The sequence below is a fragment of the Takifugu flavidus genome, chromosome 6 (assembly GCF_003711565.1).
Source record: "Takifugu flavidus isolate HTHZ2018 chromosome 6, ASM371156v2, whole genome shotgun sequence".
Taxonomy (NCBI): Eukaryota; Metazoa; Chordata; class Actinopteri; order Tetraodontiformes; family Tetraodontidae; genus Takifugu; species Takifugu flavidus.
Window position 1 is genome coordinate 11655779 of NC_079525.1, and position 21939 is coordinate 11677717.

Consider the following 21939-nt stretch of genomic DNA (forward strand, 5'->3'; position numbering starts at 1 on the left):
ATACCAGTACGATTTCGTTTTTAGGTTCTCATGTGTGATTCGCTGGATGAAGGTGTTGAGTTTAGACCACATGCAAGACCAGATTTTAGCATTTGACCCTACTAAGGCTTGTTTCCACTGCTTGGTGTCCTTAAAAGTGTCGCCAAAATATCACTAATATATTAATTTACTAGTCAGAAATGTGCGATTAGCTGCTTCCCAAACCGACCTTGGTGCGTCTGTAAAGTGTCGACAGAAGGTTTCGACAGTTTCAGCCTAGTTTGGTTTATGAGCCAACCTGTCTCTTTGTGCGCTGTGAGTGTGTGTGTGTGTGTGGTGTGTGTGTGTGCGTGGTGTGTGTGTGTGTGTGTGTGTGTGTGTGTGTGTGTTGCTCTAAAGACTCAGAACACTTCCTCATCCTGTGTTACTTTCATCACACCGACCCTCAGACAAACGTTGGCGGCTCACAATCCATCCCAGAGCACGCCGCTCACATGTGACACCCGAGACCTCTCAAACTGTACTTCTACTAGTTTTTGTCACGACAAGGCGAGAATAAGGGCGACCTTCCAAAAATCTGGTGAGTAGTAAAAATGTCTCCCTTTTTTTGCTTTAGTTTTGGTTTGGTTGTTTCATAAAGACTAATAAAACTGGCTAGATTATGGTCACATGATTCAATTTATTCATCCTCCAAATCTAAATGTATATTTAAGTCTACTTTAAGGTTTTTAATGCTCTTTATTCAACTTTATTTATGGTAGGAAGTTGCTGCAGGGGTTATCATAACATCTTCACTCTCAAGAAAAAAAGAAAAGAATTCATGAGAAAAGCCTGAATTGGTGTGAGATGTCAAACAGAAAAGACAACAAAATACACAACAGATATATGTTAACATCACGCGTGGAGCCGATGGCGTTTGTGTGGAAAAGGTCGGATCCGATCCATTGGAACGCGTCATTAAAATCTCCATTTTAAGCTCTCCTCCAAAGTTAATGAGCATCGAACTGATCAACGCGGATCTGTGCAAAGTTGGCCAAAGTTCAATCTCCATCTCTCTCGTTTGAAAGAGTTTAATGGCTCAAACTTTGGTGAGGTGCCTTTTTTAGGCCTGATGACTGTTTCCATCTGTGCTTCGTGGTTTCTTGCCGTCCAGCTTCGAGCGAGACAGCGACAGACACGCAACGTTGCTGCCACATGACACTTCAGCACCGTTTAACCAGTGTAGCCTTTTCCTCCCGGTCATAGAAAAGGACTTATTTTATTTTTTTGTCAGAATGATGAAAACACACGTGCAAAACAACCAAGAAGTCTCAGGTAGTTTATTGTGTTTCAAGACTTTCTGGGTGGAAAAAAAATTCAAGTTATTTTCATGCATTTCGTTACAGTATTTGTGCCAAAAATCTCAAAAAGTAATAGTTATCTGCACTAACGAGGGATTAACACCGCCGAGGTTTCAAGGATAATGTTATAACAACAGCAATAACAATGAATAATGTTATAACAACAATAATAATGATTAATGTTATAACAACAATAATAATGATTGTTATAACAGCAACAATAATAATGATTAATGTTATAACAACAACAATAATAATGATTAATGTTATAACAACAATAATAATGCTTAATGTTATAACAACAACAATAATAATGATTAATGTTATAACAACAGCAATAATAATGATAATACCCCTCTGTGGGATCCAGAATGTTGAACAGACTAACAGACTTGACTACAAATGTTTGTTTTCATTGATAAAACTTTAATTTCTTGTGTTCTGATATCATCTGATTGGATAATCCTACGTCCTGCTGCAGCGCTCCCCCCTCTGAGATGCCTCGGTCTTTCTTGGTGAAGCGGGGGGCCCACGTGAGGAGTCGCTGCCCTGAGCTGTCCCCCGCCGCCTTTCACCACGCTGGGGATGGAACGTTGTCCTGGGACGCGTCCCTGGGGGACTCCTGCTCCGCCCCTCCTCAGGCACCGTCGCAGCGGGACGTCCAGGCTGCTGAAACACAGAACGGTGCACCGAGTTTATTCTCGCAATGCTTTTAGGTGCAGTTGAGCCTGATCATGAACCGCCCGTCAACTTGTCTCTCTTTTTATTCAGACTGTTGCTCCGCTGAGGCGCACTTTGCTGTCGATTCCACGTTTTTCCCCCTGCAGCGGGAGTCCGAGCGGGCCGGGCCTCGCCTGAACTCACCGTGCACCAATAAACTGTCTGTGAGGCGGGGGAACTTCCTCCAGTCCTCTCACATATCGAGGGACTTGAGGAGTCGCAGCAGCCCGATGATCAGGACTCCCATTCCAGAGTGCCCCATCTGTGGCCAAGTACGGATGCTCCGGATTAGTCCTAGACTGTCACGGTGATCTCACGTGCCTGTTGGGTCCATTCAGCTCCTGACGCACTTCTCTGATTTCTCTTGTCTTGTCCTGGCAGACGTTTTCCTGTCTGTCAAGTGTGGACATTCACCTGCGCAGGAGCCATGGACAGGAAGCGACTCTGCTACCAGCTGACGTCAGATCCCACAAAGCCAGCAGGGGAAAGGTCAGCATGTGTGATATGACACACACACACACACACACATACAGAGTCAATATGTCTGTGGTTGTTTTAGGAGAGGACGTTTGGCTGTACAGTGTGTGGAAAACTCTTCAAGCGCTCTTCCACCCTGTCCACTCACCTGCTGATACACTCGGACACGCGGCCCTACCCCTGCCAGTACTGCGGCAAGAGCTTCCACCAGAAGTCTGACATGAAGAAGCACACCTTCATCCACACAGGTACGTCCACGCCACCGCGAATCGCCTGCCTCTGACCGTGTCGAGGCTAATGCTAACACTTAGCTGCCAAATGTCTCCACTCTGTCCAAACTGAAAAACACTTGTAAAATGCTACGTGGTAATTGACTTGTCCCCACTTTACTGCAAGAGGACAACAAAATAATCTACTCCAGAGGACACAAGACGCACATTTAAAGATGATGACATTTATTGTGCACCAGGGGAGAAGCCCCACGTGTGTCACGTGTGTGGGAGAGCGTTCAGCCAGAGCTCCAACCTCATCACCCACAGTCGTAAGCACAGGGACGACCGCGCTCACCGGTGTCCTCGCTGCCTCCACGCTTTCCTGCGCAGAGACGAGCTGCGGCACCACCACTGCACCTACGCTGGACTCTGACATCCCAGCGTTCTGCCTTATCGCCAGGACGGTTATTGGGTCATCGCCATGGAGACCAGGTCCATTTAAAGCCGCGTGGCTGGTTACCTTTGACATGAAGAGTGGAGAAACCCTGGTGGTGGTGGGGGGGGGGGGTCCTGTTTGGCCCCCTGCAGCATCACCATGACAACGGCAGAGAAAGGAAGTTGTGATACGACTGATGAGGCGCTGAGCGGAGAGGCCACATCTGACTTTAGCTTTGGTTCCGTGCAAACGTGAGCCCGTGCTGCACTGCTGAGCTCTGCCAACGGCGCCAGACACCATTGAACCCACGTGGTCGCATATTGTCTGCAGCTTAGAACTAAATCTGTTACAGTATTTCAGGTTTTCCCCCTCAGATCTACCAGTTTAGTTCATGTTCAAGCTTCTTCCACCGCCCGGGTCACATCGGGGGACATTAAAAACCTGCTAACTCGTGAGGCGGATTCATTCGACCTCTGCACCTGCTCCCAGGCTCATGCCGGTGCCCAGTAGGGGGACTTTAGGCCGCCCGCGAAAAGTTGGTCGGTCTAAGTGTTTGGTACAGTTTTCCACGAAGTAAATGTGCGTCACGATGATGACATTTGTGGCGAGGAGAGCAATTTGACCTACTTATTCAGCCTGGATGGTTTGAACAAAATAACTACAATCACTAAATTAAGGAGTGCAACAAAGTTGTTATCATTGTCCTATTTGGCTGTTTTTGTACATTTCTGTTGTGTTTTGTTGGAATTTTAAAAACTTCTTTCATGTTTTTGCTTGAAAATCATCATTAAATAGTTTCTGAACATCTGATTCTGTATTACGCTGGGTAACGTTAATAACCTTTTATTGTGAATTCAATCCGTTCAGGATGAAAATAAACATTATACTGGTGGTCCTGTCCTCTTGTTTTCAATTTTTTTTCTTTGGGGGGACGTTTAATGGCAAAGATTAAAAAATAACAATAATTCTGAGCGTGTCCTGATCAAATATTCAGGATGTAAAATGACTGAAGTCAAATTGAAGACAAAGACCCACACCAAGAGTGCGTTTGTTAAGGTTAGATGCCTTTTATTTGGCTTTGGTGGAGCAGTCGAGCTGCTTCGTCTGTGACTCCGGACACCTTCCTGGCTTAAAAGCTCATGTTGCGCTTGTACCACTGAGCTCTGGCAACGACATCGTTGGAGTAATCCCGGCCAGTTGTGGCGGCATCAACGTTGTCATAGGAGCGGACATTTTGATCACCCATGTTGTAGGCGGCTATAGCTCCTGCAGAGATGATCACACATGAGGAGGCAGGAAACAGTCAGGAGCGGAGATTTGTGTCAGTCGGTCAACAAACCTTTCAGATGCTGGTTTGCATTCCAGCTGGGAAATTTGTTCTTGATCACCTTGATGAAAGAGAGCAGGATTTTGGTGGCCTGGATCAGGTGTTCCACACTGTCCCAACTTCCAACTGGTGTAATTCCACTATTTTGGGGATCAATCTGCAGAAACCAGATCAACAATGAATGAAGGTGAAGCTTTTCTTAGGAGACACAAATGAAGCAGCAGCGTTTGATCCTACCTGCATCAGTCCAAAGGCCCTGCCGTGATCTCCCCGGCCATTAACCAGCTGATTTCCAGCCCTGGACTCTCTGGAGATGATGCCAGCAATGAGAGCTGGATCTACATCACACTCCCGTCCAGCTTGTCTGATAATGCTCTTGTACTTTTTCATTCTATCCAAGTCAATCCTTGCCATTTCGTGCGAGCCTTGTATGCCTTTGGCAGAAATAGCACAGAGTGAGATTTGAGTTTTTACAATCTGGTTCAGGAATGATGTAAAAGGAACTTTACATGCTTTTCTAAGCTAATCGGGTAATATTCGCTTACCTGGCCCAAGTCTGTCCCCCGCAGCCGTCGTAGCGGAGGCACCGCTTGTTTCTATGCTCATTATGTCTCCGTAAGCTACAAGGGTTCATTCAGATTTACAATATTGTCAGTTTGTAAAGTGGAATACAAAGAAGCTACCCCATCTTTTCAAGCAGTCTTTCAGAGGCAGTGGTTGCAGTGAGAGAGTACTTTAGGTTTCTACCAGTAAACAAAGGCACAGAGGAGGCAGATAACAGATGTCAGGGGTGCTCATTACGTCGATCGCGATCTTCCGGTCGATCGCGGCGTGACATTAAAAAATATCAGCCTATTCATCCCGTCACTTGATTTATATACAGGGCAACCAGTCAGATGGCAACTGAATTTTGACCTTTAGGTATTGATGGGCAAATGATACCAAGGCTTTGGAGCTCGTGTCACTCTTCCTGAAGCAGAGTGATTCGAAACGCTGTGTCGGAGCTTGTGTCAAAACACTGGTGTCACGTGACCGATGACGTTTGAAGCTCGCTGTTTCGCTTTATTGCTTCAAAATGTTTCGAAGCCTTTCATTGGCTCAGTCTTTCCGTGCGTGTCATTGGCTCATGGCGTTTCAGTACATTCTGAGCCAATGACAGATTTGAGTGGTTTGATGGCATATCAGCTATATAAGATGCATTATTATGCTTCAAAATTGTTGGGTTGTGAGGAGATAGAGATTTGGAGAGTGAGAGTTAGAGTATTTTGGCAAGTTTCTTGGCGAGTACCACCAACAAGTGACGTTCTAAAGTTTGGGATCATTTTGATGTCATAGCACCAAATAAGGTATAATGCAGTTCATAGCATACATTTTATGTTTCCATAATTGAATTGTATTTTTAAATGAGTCTCAAAATTACAATTGCTTGTAAGTGCGGTGTTTGCAATGCACACAAGAGTTGTCTTACGGCAACAACACATCATCTATGCTGAGACGCTTGCGTGCTAGGCATGATGACAATCATGACCCTGTCAACACTGAGATCCTGACAGTAAGCTAAATATATACGTATATATACTGTATATATGTATGTGTTTGTCTAATTATTGTAGATGTTGTGTTGAAACATCAGGTTTTTTTACTCATTCATTGTCTTACAGTCTTGTCATAGATATTTGAAACAACAAATTCTGACAAGAGCTGAGGATCTCTTGAAGTACTGGGTGGCACGAAAGACTTTATATCCTATGCTGCGGAAAGCTGCATGCAAGTATCTGTGCATCCCATATTTACATACTGGTCAGCCAGAAGAGGAGCAGACCGAAGAAAAAATGATATTTCTCAATAAAAACCTGTGAAGAGGAAATAACTTGTCTGCTTCAATGAATAATCATTCCAAATCAAACATACAAGTCCCCAAATGACAAACCATTACCTTTAAAGGCTTTCCTTAAAAACACTTCACACACACAAAAACTATGTTTCTGAATTCAAACACCATGATCATTGCAAAGTAGGAAGGATCTCTAATCCTGTTGGGGACTTTTAGTAGAGTTTTTAAGTAAATCTCAAAGTGTTCAATAAACCCTTAACCAACACTGAACCCTTAATATAATTTGCATTTATTATTTAGGTTAATCTTGAATGTGTTTTAGGGTAAGGGAGTGAGCATCTGCATAATTTATTGTAAAGACGATATAATCGTTATTTGGTATGAATGAACAAAACGCCTGGATGAGCACACAATGAACTTTTATTGGTGTCATGGGTTTGAAACAGTGCCAGTGCTTCAGTCGTGCTCTTTAGAGGTTGCTATGGCTTCAGTTGTCCACCAGATGTCACCATCACTGAAGTCTTGAAGCTTTGAATCTTGTTCGGCACAATTGTGAGGAAAGCCTCAGCGCTTCATCAAGCTTCACTTGCCCACCACTACCGTTAGGTCGCCGCGCATGCGCAAACAACGGCGCTAAGCGCTAAGCTATTCAGCGAATTACCTCTGATTTTAAGCCATCGCTAAAGCTTATGGTCATCAAATTGAATGAGCGGAACCAAGTAAGAAGACAAAAACACATCACTTTCATACGGAATGGGAGGTGGACTTTTTTTTCCACGATGTCATTTTCGAAGTGCGTTGAAGATTATAAAGTACATGAAGATTATTAAGTCCAAATACTTCTACCATGACTGATGTACATTTGGAAGTGTGCTTGAGACTGGCTGACAGCAGCTACTGTCTGGACTATGCATCCCTGCCTGATTAAATTCAGTGCAAGTCATCAAAATAAACTCAGGCAATTACAAAAAAATGTTAATAGTTAATTATAATGTGTGTTTTGTATTGGCTCATTCGGTTATGCAAGGTACATCAACATACAAAGAATCCTCAATACATTTGAAAATAATTAGATGTTTCGCATTTTTGTGGTGGGTAGATCATTTTGACTTGGTCATTTTGTAAGTAGCTCGCATGCTGAAAAAATGTGAGCTCCCTTGACAGATGTGAAAGTATAAACAGACCATTGACAAGAAAAGAGCAAGTAAAATACTCACGCATCTTTGCGGTTTCCTCTCCTTGTTGTCCTCTTCAGACCGTGCGGTTCTTTGTGGCCCTCTCATGCAGGATGCCACATTTATAGCACTAGTTACTTTCGATTTCATTTTGAGTTTCCATCGTCCTTTTTTTCTATGGGAGCCGTTTATCTGAAAAACCACCCTTCAGCGAAGTGAAAGCAAATAACATCGAGTATATGAAACCGCTATTTGTCTCCCCTTAGCCATAAATTACATTTACATTTTCAACTTTAGACCCACCCAACCCTTGCTCATATGTACACCCTCCCCACTCTGAGGGTAATAAAGCCATCAAGAAGAGGTAATTAGATTTGATATTTAGATTCAACAGAGTATTCAAAATGGTGTACAGTTCTTCACCGTTCTTTACTCAAAAGGTACAAAGATCTCTTTAGTTATAGTTTTACTATATAGAGAAACCTATCACAGCGCAGTTAAGGTTGGTTCCTGTGTTAGGACTTTTCTGGGGTTTGGAAATTATGGTCTGGGACCGTTCATAAAAGAAAACATTCACTCTTAAAGCAGCAACTCAAGTCAAGCTGGATTTCTATACTTGTTTGACAGATTCAAAAGATAGTTGGACTATTCCAATACTGTCTGACCCATAATTGAAATAAAAATTTAAAAAAAAATGAAAAGGTGTCACATCAACACTATTTACTATCATACATGTGTTTGCAGAGACTCACATGCTTTCATGATTACCTCTCTGAGTCCGCACTCTGCAGGGTTAACTCATTTTGTGCACTGAAAATATTTTACATGGAAAAAATATACTGATGTGATGAAAAATATTTCACTAAAATCAATCGCCGAAGTGCTCCCAGCTTTGTATTTCTGAGAAGAAGGCATCCCCGGGACAGCTGGTGTTCACCACCTGCCGGTGTCCGTGGATGGTGAAGTTGGGAGTCAATCCTCCCCTGCCTATTGCACAGCGGACTAGACGGTGGCAAAGCAGGTCCATGGCATGCTGAGACGGCAGAGTGGCAGTGTAATTCCCGATGATCGATACGCCATATCCTAAACTATTGTGGCCTCTGGTGTGTGAGCCGAGGGTGTTCCAACCTCTGCCTTCATAGATGTATCCATCGGAGCCAACCACGAAGCTGAGAACACAGATTGTGATGTCCAATACAGTACAAAATAAAAGAACTCAATGAAAATATTTGAGAAAACATCAAATCTATTCTGAGTACAGAGGCTGGACTTGACGAATTGACATGTTGGAGCACGTATGAATGCTGTGGAACTGCCTCCACTGCCATAGAGTTAAACTATGGGATGCAGCAGTTGCCATTTTAACACGGGTTTAACACTGTTATTAAGGATTAACAACGAATTTGTAAATGAGAAATGTATGTGAAGAGCACCGATGATGAAGGAGGTGATGGAGATAACTCTGTCTCTATGGTAAGCTGTCATATCCTCCATCTTTTCTTTCTTTTTTTTTACACTGTTATAGAAGTTCTGTTGAGTCCATTGTCTTTCACTGACTTGACACCTGTGTTTCCAACAATACCTGTAACCAATGTCGTTCCAGCCACGATCATCCTGGTGGAAACGCTGCATGGACCGCATGTCGTGAGAGCAGTTTGGGAAGGACAAACATGGCGACGATGGCTCATATGTGTGGTGAACATAGAGGAACGGGAGGGGCAGAGACAATGGCATCGGTGTACCTCGGTGGGCTTCTGCCCCCCACTGACAACGACAGCATCACCATGACAATGGCAGAGAAAGGGAGTTGTGATACGACTGATGAGGCGCTCAGCGGAGAGGCCACATCTGACTTTAGCTTTGGTTCCGTGCAAACGTGAGCCCGTGCTGCACCGCTGAGCTCTGCCAACGGCGCCAGACACCATTGAACCCACGTGGTCACATATTGTCTGCAGCTTAGAACTAACTCCGTTACAGTATTTCAGGTTTTCCCCCTCAGATCTACCAGTTTAGTTCATGTTCAAGCTTCTTCCACCGCCCGGGTCACATTGGGGGACATTAAAAACCTGCTAACTCGTGAGGCGGATTCATTCGACCTCTGCACCTGCTCCCAGGCTCATGCCGGTGCCCAGTAGGGGGACTTTAGGCCGCCCGCGAAAAGTTGGTCGGTCTAAGTGTTTGGTACAGTTTTCCACGAAGTAAATGTGCGTCACGATGATGACATTTGTGGCGAGGAGAGCAATTTGACCTATTTATTCAGCCTGGATGGTTTGAACAAAATAACTACAATCACTAAATTAAGGAGTGCAACAAAGTTGTTATCATTGTCCAATTTGGCTGTTTTTGTACATTTCTGTTGTGTTTTGTTGGAATTTTAAAAACTTCTTTCATGTTTTTGCTTGAAAATCATCATTAAATAGTTTCTGAACATCTGATTCTGTATTACGCTGGGTAACGTTAATAACCTTTTATTGTGAATTCAATCCGTTCAGGATGAAAATAAACATCTATACTGGTGGTCCTGTCCTCTTGTTTTCAATTTCTTTTCTTTGGGGGGACGTTTAATGGCAAAGATTAAAAAATAACAATAATTCTGAGCGTGTCCTGATCAAATATTCAGGATGTAAAATGACTGAAGTCAAATTGAAGACAAAGACCCACACCAAGAGTGCGTTTGTTAAGGTTAGATGCCTTTTATTTGGCTTTGGTGGAGCAGTCGAGCTGCTTCGTCTGTGACTCCGGACACCTTCCTGGCTTAAAAGCTCATGTTGCGCTTGTACCACTGAGCTCTGGCAACGACATCGTTGGAGTAATCCCGGCCAGTTGTGGCGGCATCAACGTTGTCATAGGAGCGGACATTTTGATCACCCATGTTGTAGGCGGCTATAGCTCCTGCAGAGATGTTCACACATGAGGAGGCAGGAAACAGTCAGGAGCGGAGATTTGTGTCAGTCGGTCAACAAACCTTTCAGATGCTGGTTTGCATTCCAGCTGGGAAATTTGTTCTTGATCACCTTGATGAAAGAGAGCAGGATTTTGGTGGCCTGGATCAGGTGTTCCACACTGTCCCAACTTCCAACTGGTGTAATTCCACTATTTTGGGGATCAATCTGCAGAAACCAGATCAACAATGAATGAAGGTGAAGCTTTTCTTAGGAGACACAAATGAAGCAGCAGCGTTTGATCCTACCTGCATCAGTCCAAAGGCCCTGCCGTGATCTCCCCGGCCATTAACCAGCTGATTTCCAGCCCTGGACTCTCTGGAGATGATGCCAGCAATGAGAGCTGGATCTACATCACACTCCCGTCCAGCTTGTCTGATAATGCTCTTGTACTTTTTCATTCTATCCAAGTCCATCCTTGCCATTTTGTGTGAGCTTTCTGGGCCTTTGGCAGAAATAGCACAGAGTGAGATTTGAGTTTTTACAATCTGGTTCAGGAATGATGTAAAAGGAACTTTACATGCTTTTCTAAGCTAATCGGGTAATATTCGCTTACCTGGCCCAAGTCTGTCCCCCGCAGCCGTCGTAGCGGAGGCACCGCTTGTTTCTATGCTCATTATGTCTCCGTAAGCTACAAGGGTTCATTCAGATATTGTCAGTTTGTAAAGTGGAATACAAAGAAGCTACCCCATCTTTTCAAGCAGTCTTTCAGAGGCAGTGGTTGCAGTGAGAGAGTACTTTAGGTTTCTACCAGTAAACAAAGGCACAGAGGAGGCAGATAACAGATGTCAGGGGTGCTCATTACGTCGATCGCGATCTTCCGGTCGATCGCGGCGTGACATTAAAAAATATCAGCCTATCATTCATCCCGTCACTTGATTTATATACAGGGCAACCAGTCAGATGGCAACTGAATTTTGACCTTTAGGTCTTGATGGGCAAATGATACCAAGGCTTTGGAGCTCGTGTCACTCTTCCTGAAGCAGAGTGATTCGAAACGCTGTGTCGGAGCTTGTGTCAAAACACTGGTGTCACGTGACCGATGACGTTTGAAGCTCGCTGTTTCGCTTTATTGCTTCAAAATGTTTCGAAGCCTTTCATTGGCTCAGTCTTTCCGTGTGTGTCATTGGCTCATGGCGTTTCAGTACATTCTGAGCCAATGACAGATTTGAGTGGTTTGATGGCTACCAGCTATATGAGATGCATTATTATGCTTCAAAATTGTTGGGTTGTGAGGAGATAGAGATTTGGAGAGTGAGAGTTAGAGTATTTTGGCAGGTTTCTTGGCGAGTACCACCAATAAGTGACGTTCTAAAGTTTGGGATCATTTTGATGTCATAGCACCAAATAAGGTATAATGCAGTTCATAGCATACATTTTATGTTTCCATAATTGAATTGTATTTTTAAATGAGTCTCAAAATTACAATTGCTTGTAAGTGCGGTGTTTGCAATGCACACAAGAGTTGTCTTACAGCAACAACACATCATCTATGCTGAGACGCTTGCGTGCTAGGCATGATGACAATCATGACCCTGTCAACACTGGAGATCCTGACAGTAAGCTAAATATATACGTATATATACTGTATATATGTATGTGTGTGTCTAATTATTGTAGATGTTGTGTTGAAACATCAGGTTTTTTTACTCATTCATTGTCTTACAGTCTGTGTCATAGATATTTGAAACAACAAATTCTGACAAGAGCTGAGGATCTCTTGAAGTACTGGGTGGCACGAAAGACTTTATATCCTATGCTGCGGAAAGCTGCATGCAAGTATCTGTGCATCCCATATTTACATACTGGTCAGCCAGAAGAGGAGCAGACCGAAGAAAAAATGATATTTCTCAATAAAAACCTGTGAAGAGGAAATAACTTGTCTGCTTCAATGAATAATCATTCCAAATCAAACATACAAGTCCCCAAATGACAAACCATTACCTTTAAAGGCTTTCCTTAAAAACACTTCACACACACAAAAACTATGTTTCTGAATTCAAACACCATGATCATTGCAAAGTAGGAAGGATCTCTAATCCTGTTGGGGACTTTTAGTAGAGTTTTTAAGTAAATCTCAAAGTGTTCAATAAACCCTTAACCAACACTGAACCCTTAATATAATTTGCATTTATTATTTAGGTTAATCTTGAATGTGTTTTAGGGTAAGGGAGTGAGCATCTGCATAATTTATTGTAAAGACGATATAATCGTTATTTGGTATGAATGAACAAAACGCCTGGATGAGCACACAATGAACTTTTATTGGTGTCATGGGTTTGAAACAGTGCCAGTGCTTCAGTCGTGCTCTTTAGAGGTTGCTATGGCTTCAGTTGTCCACCAGATGTCACCATCACTGAAGTCTTGAAGCTTTGAATCTTGTTCGGCACAATTGTGAGGAAAGCCTCAGTGCTTCATCAAGCTTCACTTGCCCACCACTACCGTTAGGTCGCCGCGCATGCGCAAACAACGGCGCTAAGCGCTAAGCTATTCAGCGAATTACCTCTGATTTTAAGCCATCGCTAAAGCTTATGGTCATCAAATTGAATGAGCGGAACCAAGTAAGAAGACAAAAACACATCACTTTCATACGGAATGGGAGGTGGACTTTTTTTCCACGATGTCATTTTCGAAGTGCGTTGAAGATTATAAAGTACATGAAGATTATTAAGTCCAAATACTTCTACCATGACTGATGTACATTTGGAAGTGTGCTTGAGACTGGCTGACAGCAGCTACTGTCTGGACTATGCATCCCTGCCTGATTAAATTCAGTGCAAGTCATCAAAATAAACTCAGGCAATTACAAAAAAATGTTAATAGTTAATTATAATGTGTGTTTTGTATTGGCTCATTCGGTTATGCAAGGTACATCAACATACAAAGAATCCTCAATACATTTGAAAATAATTAGATGTTTCGCATTTTTGTGGTGGGTAGATCATTTTGACTTGGTCATTTTGTAAGTAGTTCGCATGTTGAAAAAATGTGAGCACCCTTGACAGATGTGAAAGTATAAACAGACCATTGACAAGAAAAGAGCAAGTAAAATACTCACGCATCTTTGCGGTTTCCTCTCCTTGTTGTCCTCTTCAGACCGTGCGGTTCTTTGTGGTCCTCTCATGCAGGATGCCACATTTATAGCACTGGTTACTTTCGATTTCATTTTGAGTTTCCATTGTCCTTTTTTTCTATGGGAGCTGTTTATCTGAAAAACCACCCTTCAGCGAAGTGAAAGCAAATAACATCGAGTATATGAAACCGCTATCTGTCTCCCCTTGATAGCCATAAATGGAGTTTCAGAATGTGTGTACAGGAGATACATTTTCAACTTTAGACCCACCCAACCGTTGCTCATATGTGCATATGTGCATAACCCTAACCCTAACCCTCCCCACTCTGAAGGTAATGAAGCCATCAAGAAAAGGTAATAAGACTTGATATTTAGACCCAAAAAGGGATCTTCTACTATTATTTTGAGGATTTGGGGACAGATTCAACAGAGTATTCAAAATGGTGTACGGTTCTTCACCGTTCTTTACTCAAAAGGTACAAAGATCTCTTTAGTTATAGTTTTACTATATAGAGAAACCTATCACAGCGCAGTTAAGGTTGGTTCCTGTGTTAGGACTTTTCTGGGGTTTGGAAATTATGGTCTGGGACCGTTCATAAAAGAAAACATTCACTCTTAAAGCAGCAACTCAAGTCAAGCTGGATTTCTATACTTATTTGACACATTCAAAAGATAGTTGGACTATTCCAATACTGTCTGACCCATAATTGAAATAAAAAAATTTAAAAAAATGAAAAGGTGTCACATCAACACTATTTACTATCATACATGTGTTTGCAGAGACTCACATGCTTTCATGATTACCTCTCTGAGTCCGCACTCTGCAGGGTTAACTCATTTAACTCATTCAAAATACTGATGTGATGAAAAATATTTCACTAAAATCACGGGTTCAAATCAATCGCCGAAGTGCTCCCAGCTTTGTATTTCTGAGAAGAAGGCATCCCGGGACAGCTGGTGTTCACCACCTGCCGATGTCCGTGGATGGTGAAGTTGGGAGTCAATCCTCCCCTGCCTATTGCACAGCGGACTAGACGGTGGCGAAGCAGGTCCATGGCATGCCGAGACGGCAGAGTGGCGGTGTAATCCCCGATGATCGATACGCCATATCCTAAACTATTGTGGCCTCTGGTGTGTGAGCCAAGGGTGTTCCAACCTCTGCCTTCATAGATGTATCCATCGGAGCCAACCACGAAGCTGAGAACACAGATTGTGATGTCCAATACAGTACAAAATAAAAGAACTCAATGAAAATATTTGAGAAAACATCAAATCTATTCTGAGTACAGAGGCTGGACTGGACAAATTGACATGTTGGAGCACGTATGAATGCTGTGGAACTGCCTCCACTGCCATAGAGTTAAACTATGGGATGCAGCAGTTGCCATTTTAACACGGGTTTAACACTGTTATTAAGGATTAACAACGAATTTGTAAATGAGAAATGTATGTGAAGAGCACCGATGATGAAGGAGGTGATGGCGATAACTCTGTCTCTATGGTAAGCTGTCATATCCTCCATCTTTTCTTTTTTTGTTTACACTGTTATAGAAGTTCTGTTGAGTCCATTGTCTTTCACTGACTTGACACCTGTGTTTCCAACAATACCTGTAACCAATGTCGTTCCAGCCACGATCATCCTGGTGGAAACGCTGCATGGACCGCATGTCGTGAGAGCAGTTTGGGAAGGACAAACATGGCGACGATGGCTCATATGTGTGGTGAACATAGAGGAACGGGAGGGGCAGAGACAATGGCATCGGTGTACCTCGGTGGGCTTCTGCCCCCCACTGACAACGAGGGATGATCGAAGGGCAGTCTGAGGACCCAATGGAGAAATAAATCTCTTAATAAAATCACCGCAGGAAATACTTTAGATCAACATCATGGCAACATCAAGGTCGAGTTGCGATATAAAAAATATATTCTCCACTAGAGGGCACCAAATGCACCCATATTTGATTTCTGCCGAAATTATTTCCAACCTTCTCCGCAGCAAATTGTTATTCTTTTTAAATCAGCACTAACGGATACTATATTTTTATAGTTCACCCCAGTATTTATGCATAAATGCTTGCAATCCATCTTTCACGGCCTCCCCCACGGCATTGTCCAGAGCAATCCATTCTGTTTTCTCCAACTTCCAAACGAGTGTGAGTGTGGCCATTACTAAACTGTGAAGATCAAGTGGCTCCAGAATGGACTTGGAAACTTCCCTTCGCCTTGGACTGATATGACTGTTTACCACATCGAGACCTTGGCCTTCGTATAAAGTAAAACTATAGTAGCCTTTTAAAATCTGAGCTGTCCCCCGCCGCCTTTCACCACGCTGGGGATGGAACGTTGTCCTGGGACGCGTCCCTGGGGGACTCCTGCTCCGCCCCTCCTCAGGCACCGTCGCAGCGGGACGTCCAGGCTGCTGAAACACAGAACGGTGCACCGAGTTTATTCTCGCAATGCTTTTAGGTGCAGTTGAGCCTGATCATGAACCGCCCGTCAACTTGTCTCTCTTTTTATTCAGACTGTTGCTCCGCTGAGGCGCAATTTGCTGTCGATTCCACGTTTTTCCCCCTGCAGCGGGAGTCCGAGCGGGCCGGGCCTCGCCTGAACTCACCGTGCACCAATAAACTGTCTGTGAGACGGGGGAACTTCCTCCAGTCCTCTCACATATCGAGGGACTTGAGGAGTCGCAGCAGCCCGATGATCAGGAATCCCATTCCAGATTGCCCCATCTGTGGCCAAGTACGGATGCTCCGGATTAGTCCTCATTTATAGCACTGGTTACTTTCGATTTCATTTTGAGTTTCCATCGTCCTTTTTTTTCTATGGGAGCCGTTTATCTGAAAAACCACCCTTCAGCGAAGTGAAAGCAAATAAAGTATATGATGTTATCTGCTTGAGCAATGGATAGCAATAAATGGAGTTTCAGAATGTGTGTACAGGAGATACATTTTCAACTTTAGACCCACCCAACCCTTGCTCATATGTACACCCTCCCCACTCTGAAGGTAATAAAGCCATCAAGAATAGGTAATTAGATTTGATATTTAGGCCCAAAAAGGGATCTTCTACTATTATTTTGAGGATTTGGGGACAGATTCAACAGAGTATTCAAAATGGTGTACGGTTCTTCACCGTTCTTTACTCAAAAGGTACAAAGATCTCTTTAGTTATAGTTTTACTATATAGAGAAACCTATCACAGCGCAGTTAAGGTTGGTTCCCGTGTTAGGACTTTTCTGGGGTTTGGAAATTATGGTCTGGGACCGTTCATAAAAGAAAACATTCACTCTTAAAGCAGCAACTCAAGTCAAGCTGGATTTCTATACTTGTTTGACACATTTAAAAGATAGTTGGACTATTCCAATACTGTCTGACCCATAATTGAAATAAAAATGAAAGAAAAAACATGAAAAGGTGTCACATCAACACTATTTACTATCATACATGTGTTTGCAGAGACTCACATGCTTTCATGATTACCTCTCTGAGTCCGCACTCTGCAGGCTTAACTCATTTCGTGCACTGAAAATATTTTACATGGAAAAAATATACTGATGTGATGAAAAATATTTCACTAAAATCACGGGTTCAAATCAATCGCTGAAGTGCTCCCAGCTTTGTATTTCTGAGAAGAAGGCATCTCCGGGACAGCTGGTGTTCACCACCTGCCGGTGTCCGTGGATGGTGAAGTTGGGAGTCAATCCTCCCCTGCCTATTGCACAGCGGACTAGACGGTGGCGAAGCAGGTCCATGGCATGCCGAGACGGCAGAGTGGCGGTGTAATTCCCGATGATCGATACGCCATATCCTAAACTATTGTGGCCTCTGGTGTGTGAGCCAAGGGTGTTCCAACCTCTGCCTTCATAGATGTATCCATCGGAGCCAACCACGAAGCTGAGAACACAGATTGTGATGTCCAATACAGTACAAAATAAAAGAACTCAATGAAAATATTTGAGAAAACATCAAATCTATTCTGAGTACAGAGGCTGGACTTGACAAATTGACATGTTGGAGCACGTATGAATGCTGTGGAACTGCAGTTGCCATTTTAACACGGGTTTAACACTGTTATTAAGGATTAACAACGAATTTGTAAATGAGAAATGTATGTGAAGAGCACCGATGATGAAGGAGGTGATGGCGATAACTCTGTCTCTATGGTAAGCTGTCATATCCTCCATCTTTTCTTTTTTTGTTTACACTGTTATAGAAGTTCTGTTGAGTCCATTGTCTTTCACTGACTTGACACCTGTGTTTCCAACAATACCTGTAACCAATGTCGTTCCAGCCACGATCATCCTGGTGGAAACGCTGCATGGACCGCATGTCGTGAGAGCAGTTTGGGAAGGACAAACATGGCGACGATGGCTCATATGTGTGGTGAACATAGAGGAACGGGAGGGGCAGAGACAATGGCATCGGTGTACCTCGGTGGGCTTCTGCCCCCCACTGACAACGAGGGATGATCGAAGGGCAGTCTGAGGACCCAATGGAGAAATAAATCTCTTAATAAAATCACTGCAGGAAATACTTTAGATCAACATTTTCTCCTAGAATTCAAAGATGAGACTGATTTTAAAAATTGTTATTCTTTTTAAATCAGCACTAACGGATACTATATTTTTATAGCTCACCCCAGTATTTATGCATAAATGCTTGCAATCCATCTTTCACGGCCTCCCCCACGCTTTTGTCCAGAGCAATCCATTCTGTTTTCTCCAACTTCCAAACGAGTGTGAGTGTGGCCATTACTAAACTGTGAAGATCAAGTGGTTCCAGAATGGACTTGGAAACTTCCCTTCGCCTTGGACTGATATGACTGTTTACCACATCGAGACCTTGGCCTTCGTATAAAGTAAAACTATAGTAGCCTTTTAAAATCTCACTGAGAGCTTGATGGTCTGATGAATTGTTACTGAGGCCCATTCCTAGTATAAGTCCATCCATGCCTCCATTAATAATAGCATCAGTCACCAGAGTGGCCGGCTGAGAGAGTTTAAACACCCTGGGGTGCTCTACGTTGTCCCAACAACCATCCGGCCCAAGGCGATAAGAGGGTGGGATGTCTTGGAGGCTGAGGAAGGATAATCCTAGCCTCCTGCCTAAGGTGAGGGGAAAGATCCCAGCAGGTGGTGCGCCATCCATCCTAGCTTTCAATCCTGATTCGATTCCAAGGAGCAAGGGGGAAAGAGCCACTGTGGTGCCATCGGGCGTGAGGACCACCCCTCTTTCCTCCCCAGAATTTGTCACAATATGGTGAATGGCCTTGTCAAAAAAACTAAAGGATGAGGTGTTGAGTATGGCTGTGTCCAGGACCTCATCGACACTGAGATTGTACGAAGAGCCCAAGAAATGGATGGTCATCTCGTTGTCATGACCCGCAGTCCTCCGCAAAGCCCTGACAAGAGCCAGGGGAGACAGACCTGGGTTGGAATCTTCAACCTGCTTGACTGCTTGGATGAATCTCTCCATGTTACGCGGAGAGTTTGTTACTGGCAGAGAGAAGAAGTAGGAAGGATCACAGTAAGGTCAGATGAATAAACTAATGTTTTGGGGGTTTTTTCTTTTAAAAAAAAAAAATTACATTACAAATGAGTGAGATCATTAGGTTATTAGTAACCCTCAACTGATCCAGTCAGGTACAAAGAAAATGTCCCCTATGGTCAAAAGTGTTTTCCCTCTATTTAATCCAATGAAGTATTAAAGCCTAATGGTTTACGTATCTTTAAAGAATACTCACCAGCTGGCCTACTGTGAACAGCAAAGAACAAAGACAAAGCCAGAAGTAGACACTGCCGTCCAAATAAAATCATGTTGCATTTCGCTGTTGCCATACGAAGCACTTATGGTACAATAAAACAAAAAAAAGGAGTTACTTGGGAGGAAATTGTTCCAGCAGCCAAAAGTGAAGACACAGTTATGTGTATGGACATGAGTCTGCTGCTATGTCCCAAAAGTCAAGAGTCCTGTTTGTACCCTCAAATATTGATTTAACCTACATTAAGTTCAAGTGTGTCACGCAAACAACTAAATATGTGAAGAATGATTAACATAAAAGACATAAAAGATGACGTATTTGTGCACTTGTTTTTCATTTCATTGTGCAAGGTTTTTCATTAACACGAAGCGAAAGAGGCAGATTCCTGATCAATGTTTACCATCCTGTGTCACGTGTTAATCTGCTTTTTCGCAATAAAGTTCAATCATCTGTGATCTCGCAAACAGTCATTACAAAGATATTAATTAAAGTTGCAGAAAGATAAACTGTTCCTGTTTTTAGGTTTTATGACGTGTAGGGATGAATCCTTTGAAATCAGATGTGGCGGATTGTGCAGAACAATTTAGTAACATTAAACACGTACTGCTCGAAATTCACAGAAGAAGACGACAAAGAAGAAGAAGAAGAAGAAAAATAACTGGAGAATCACGTGACAAGAATGACGTCTCGTCAAAACCGGAAGTTAAATAAAATACTGTACCAGAGGATAATCTGGGTAAGTGGCTATGTTGTGGTTTAAATGGCCTTTTTATGACAGTTAGAGGATTTGAAAAATATTGCTTACGCGTGATCATTAATATTTGTGCTGTTTGTGTTTCTAGTCAGCATTAGCCCGCTGACCTTAGCGTTCTGTTTCCCGTTTCTCTGTATCGCTCCAGCTCCTGTTCATTAACAATGGAGACTCGCTTCACCAGAGGCAAATCGGCTATTTTGGAGCGGCCTCTGAGTAGACCTAAAACGGAGGTGAGTGTGAGTGCATTCGCCCTGCTGTTCTCGGAAGTTGTGCAGTACTGCCAGAGCCGGGTGTACTCGGTGACCGAACTACAGAATCGTCTGGCCGAACTGGGACAGCGAGTGGGAGCCAGTCTGCTGGACGTGCTGGTGCTGAGGGAGAAGAACGGGAAGAGGGAGACGAAAGTGCTGAATATACTGTTGTTTATTAAGGTAGGCTGAACGGACTAATAGAAATCCGAATAGTCTACGATCAGTTCTGCTGATTATTTGTTCGATTAATTCCCTTTTTCCGACATATTTTTAGAATTATTTTTGCAAAAGCTAATTATGATAATCTCAGAGCATTTTCAGCATTCCATTGACTGGGTCTGAAATGTTAAGCACATAATTTCTGTTATTAGTAAAACATTTGGCCAAAAACATCATCAACTAACCCAAAAAGAGGAAACTATACCTTATATTTAAATAATTAGATTGATATTTCAATCCATATAGAATTAACAATGTAGCCAGAATATATTTGCAGTGTATATGAATGTGTACACACACACATGCATACACACACACACAGTATATACCTTTTGAGTTGGAATGTGAATTTTCTATATAAATAGAAAAATCTAGGAGACATTTCTAAGAAAAACAAACTCTTTTTAATTTCCACAATTTTAATTTGTTAAAGAATTAATTTTAATGAGCTTTAATATAGCATGAAATCAAATCTTATTTACTGTTAACTCTGCTTCACAGGTTTCCATCTGGAAAGCCCTGTTTGGCAAAGAGGCGGACAAACTCGAGCAGGCTAATGACGATGATAAGACCTACTACATTATTGAAAAGGAGCCGCTGGTCAACATGTTTATCTCTGTTCCTAAAGAGAACAGCACCTTGAACTGTGCGGCCTTCACTGGAGGAATTGTGGAGGCTATCCTCACCCACAGCGGCTTCCCTGCCAAGGTCACTGTCCACTGGCACAAGGGCACTACACTCATGATCAAATTCAATGAGTCAGTGATCACTAGAGACAAAGCATTGGAAGGTCGATAAAGCACCACAAATGTTTCACCGTGTGTTATTGTATTTTCAACTCATCTGTGTTCTTGAATAGCGATTATAATCATTTGTAGTGGAAATAAATTGTCAATAATTACAATAAACACCAATAGATCTATTCTTCCATTATTTACAAGATTCGGTTAAAATGTGACATTACATTTATGTACACTTCAGTAAGGTTTCTAACGGGCAAATGTAGCCAAGTTACCTGCGAAACATTTCTCTCCTGCTCTCATTTTCTCTCATACTAACTGATTAACTTTATACCATCCTTTACTACATCCATAAGTATGCTTTTTGGTCCTCCAAGCCTCCTGCCTGGTGTACAACCTCAACATTATTTTACCAATATATTCACTATTATTCCTTTGTACAAGTCCCTTCACTATATTTGTAAAGGATAAGCTGTGAGCTGTATCCTACAAGGGTTCTGTTTATTATTCAAGGATAAGTATAGGATGAGGATAAAAGACTTTATTGATCCCACATCGGGGAAATTGCACGTTACAGCGGTAGCCCGTGGTGTACAATACAGAAAAGTACTAAAATAAAAAAAATAAAAAGACTCTTAATATTATGTACATTGCTATGTACATTGTACAGTATATACAGAAATTAAAATTATGTACA

General features: G+C 42.6%; 5 protein-coding genes across 7 annotated transcripts in view; 2 read left to right on the forward strand and 3 right to left on the reverse strand.

Annotated features, from left to right (window-relative positions):
• The first annotated feature begins 349 nt into the window (after positions 1-349).
• Positions 350-4299, forward strand: LOC130527912 (zinc finger protein Gfi-1-like). Its single transcript, XM_057036761.1, has 6 exons — positions 350-559; positions 1801-2003; positions 2091-2311; positions 2421-2528; positions 2599-2764; positions 2986-4299. The coding sequence occupies exons 2-6, from the start codon at positions 1817-1819 to the stop codon at positions 3159-3161; spliced, it is 858 nt and encodes a 285-aa protein (XP_056892741.1). The 5' UTR covers positions 350-559; positions 1801-1816; the 3' UTR covers positions 3162-4299.
• Positions 4208-7744, reverse strand: LOC130527921 (lysozyme g-like). 2 transcript variants are annotated; one of them, XM_057036771.1, is made up of 5 exons: positions 7543-7744; positions 5037-5111; positions 4729-4925; positions 4504-4648; positions 4208-4430 (listed from the first exon to the last, which is right to left on the reverse strand). In XM_057036771.1, exons 1-5 carry the CDS (start codon positions 7544-7546, stop codon positions 4294-4296), a joined length of 558 nt encoding a protein of 185 aa, XP_056892751.1. In that variant the 5' UTR covers positions 7547-7744; the 3' UTR covers positions 4208-4293. The 2 variants fall into 2 exon arrangements, with proteins under 2 accessions (XP_056892751.1, XP_056892752.1); XM_057036772.1 differs by lacking the exon at positions 5037-5111 and having other exon boundaries at positions 7543-7684.
• Positions 7745-7905: 161 nt separating this feature from the next.
• Positions 7906-19819, reverse strand: pglyrp2 (peptidoglycan recognition protein 2). The gene is made up of 9 exons (XM_057034949.1): positions 19261-19819; positions 18155-19012; positions 17788-17998; positions 17119-17411; positions 16998-17014; positions 15568-15934; positions 15124-15334; positions 14481-14712; positions 7906-8440 (listed from the first exon to the last, which is right to left on the reverse strand). The coding sequence occupies exons 1-9, from the start codon at positions 19352-19354 to the stop codon at positions 8369-8371; spliced, it is 2355 nt and encodes a 784-aa protein (XP_056890929.1). The 5' UTR covers positions 19355-19819; the 3' UTR covers positions 7906-8368.
• LOC130527922 (lysozyme g-like) overlaps positions 10170-21939 on the reverse strand; it is a 48758-nt gene continuing 36988 nt past the window's right edge. The window contains exons 1-5 of one of the 2 annotated variants that reach the window (XM_057036773.1): positions 13501-13681; positions 10999-11073; positions 10691-10887; positions 10466-10610; positions 10170-10392 (exon numbers count right to left, since the gene is read on the reverse strand). In XM_057036773.1, the coding sequence (XP_056892753.1) occupies positions 10256-10392; positions 10466-10610; positions 10691-10887; positions 10999-11073; positions 13501-13504 (558 nt within the window). In that variant the 5' untranslated portion in view covers positions 13505-13681 and the 3' untranslated portion in view covers positions 10170-10255. Of the gene's footprint in view, positions 10393-10465; positions 10611-10690; positions 10888-10998; positions 11074-13500; positions 13682-21939 lie in introns of those variants that run through there. The other variant, XM_057036774.1, reaches the window with a different exon arrangement.
• trappc5 (trafficking protein particle complex subunit 5) lies at positions 19876-21424 on the forward strand. Its single transcript, XM_057036770.1, has 3 exons — positions 19876-20014; positions 20178-20463; positions 21004-21424. The coding sequence occupies exons 2-3, from the start codon at positions 20194-20196 to the stop codon at positions 21298-21300; spliced, it is 567 nt and encodes a 188-aa protein (XP_056892750.1). The 5' UTR covers positions 19876-20014; positions 20178-20193; the 3' UTR covers positions 21301-21424.

Coding starts and splice junctions, on each gene's coding strand:
- pglyrp2 (XM_057034949.1), bottom strand. CDS start 19,354: ATGGCAACAGCGAAATGCAACATGATTTTATTTGGACGGCAGTGTCTA. Junction 15,335..15,567: donor ATTTATGCATAAATACTGGG/GTGAACTATAAA, acceptor TTGGGTCCTCAG/ACTGCCCTTCGATCATCCCT. Junction 14,713..15,123: donor TGGAACGACATTGGTTACAG/GTATTGTTGGAA, acceptor CTGTGTTCTCAG/CTTCGTGGTTGGCTCCGATG.
- LOC130527921 (XM_057036771.1), bottom strand. Junction 4,926..5,036: donor GGGGGACAGACTTGGGCCAG/GTAAGCGAATAT, acceptor TTTCTGCCAAAG/GCATACAAGGCTCGCACGAA. Junction 4,431..4,503: donor TGCAAACCAGCATCTGAAAG/GTTTGTTGACCG, acceptor TCATCTCTGCAG/GAGCTATAGCCGCCTACAAC.
- trappc5 (XM_057036770.1), top strand. CDS start 20,194: ATGGAGACTCGCTTCACCAGAGGCAAATCGGCTATTTTGGAGCGGCCT. Junction 20,464..21,003: donor ATATACTGTTGTTTATTAAG/GTAGGCTGAACG, acceptor TCTGCTTCACAG/GTTTCCATCTGGAAAGCCCT.
- LOC130527912 (XM_057036761.1), top strand. CDS start 1,817: ATGCCTCGGTCTTTCTTGGTGAAGCGGGGGGCCCACGTGAGGAGTCGC. Junction 2,004..2,090: donor GGCTGCTGAAACACAGAACG/GTGCACCGAGTT, acceptor CTTTTTATTCAG/ACTGTTGCTCCGCTGAGGCG. Junction 2,529..2,598: donor ACAAAGCCAGCAGGGGAAAG/GTCAGCATGTGT, acceptor TGGTTGTTTTAG/GAGAGGACGTTTGGCTGTAC.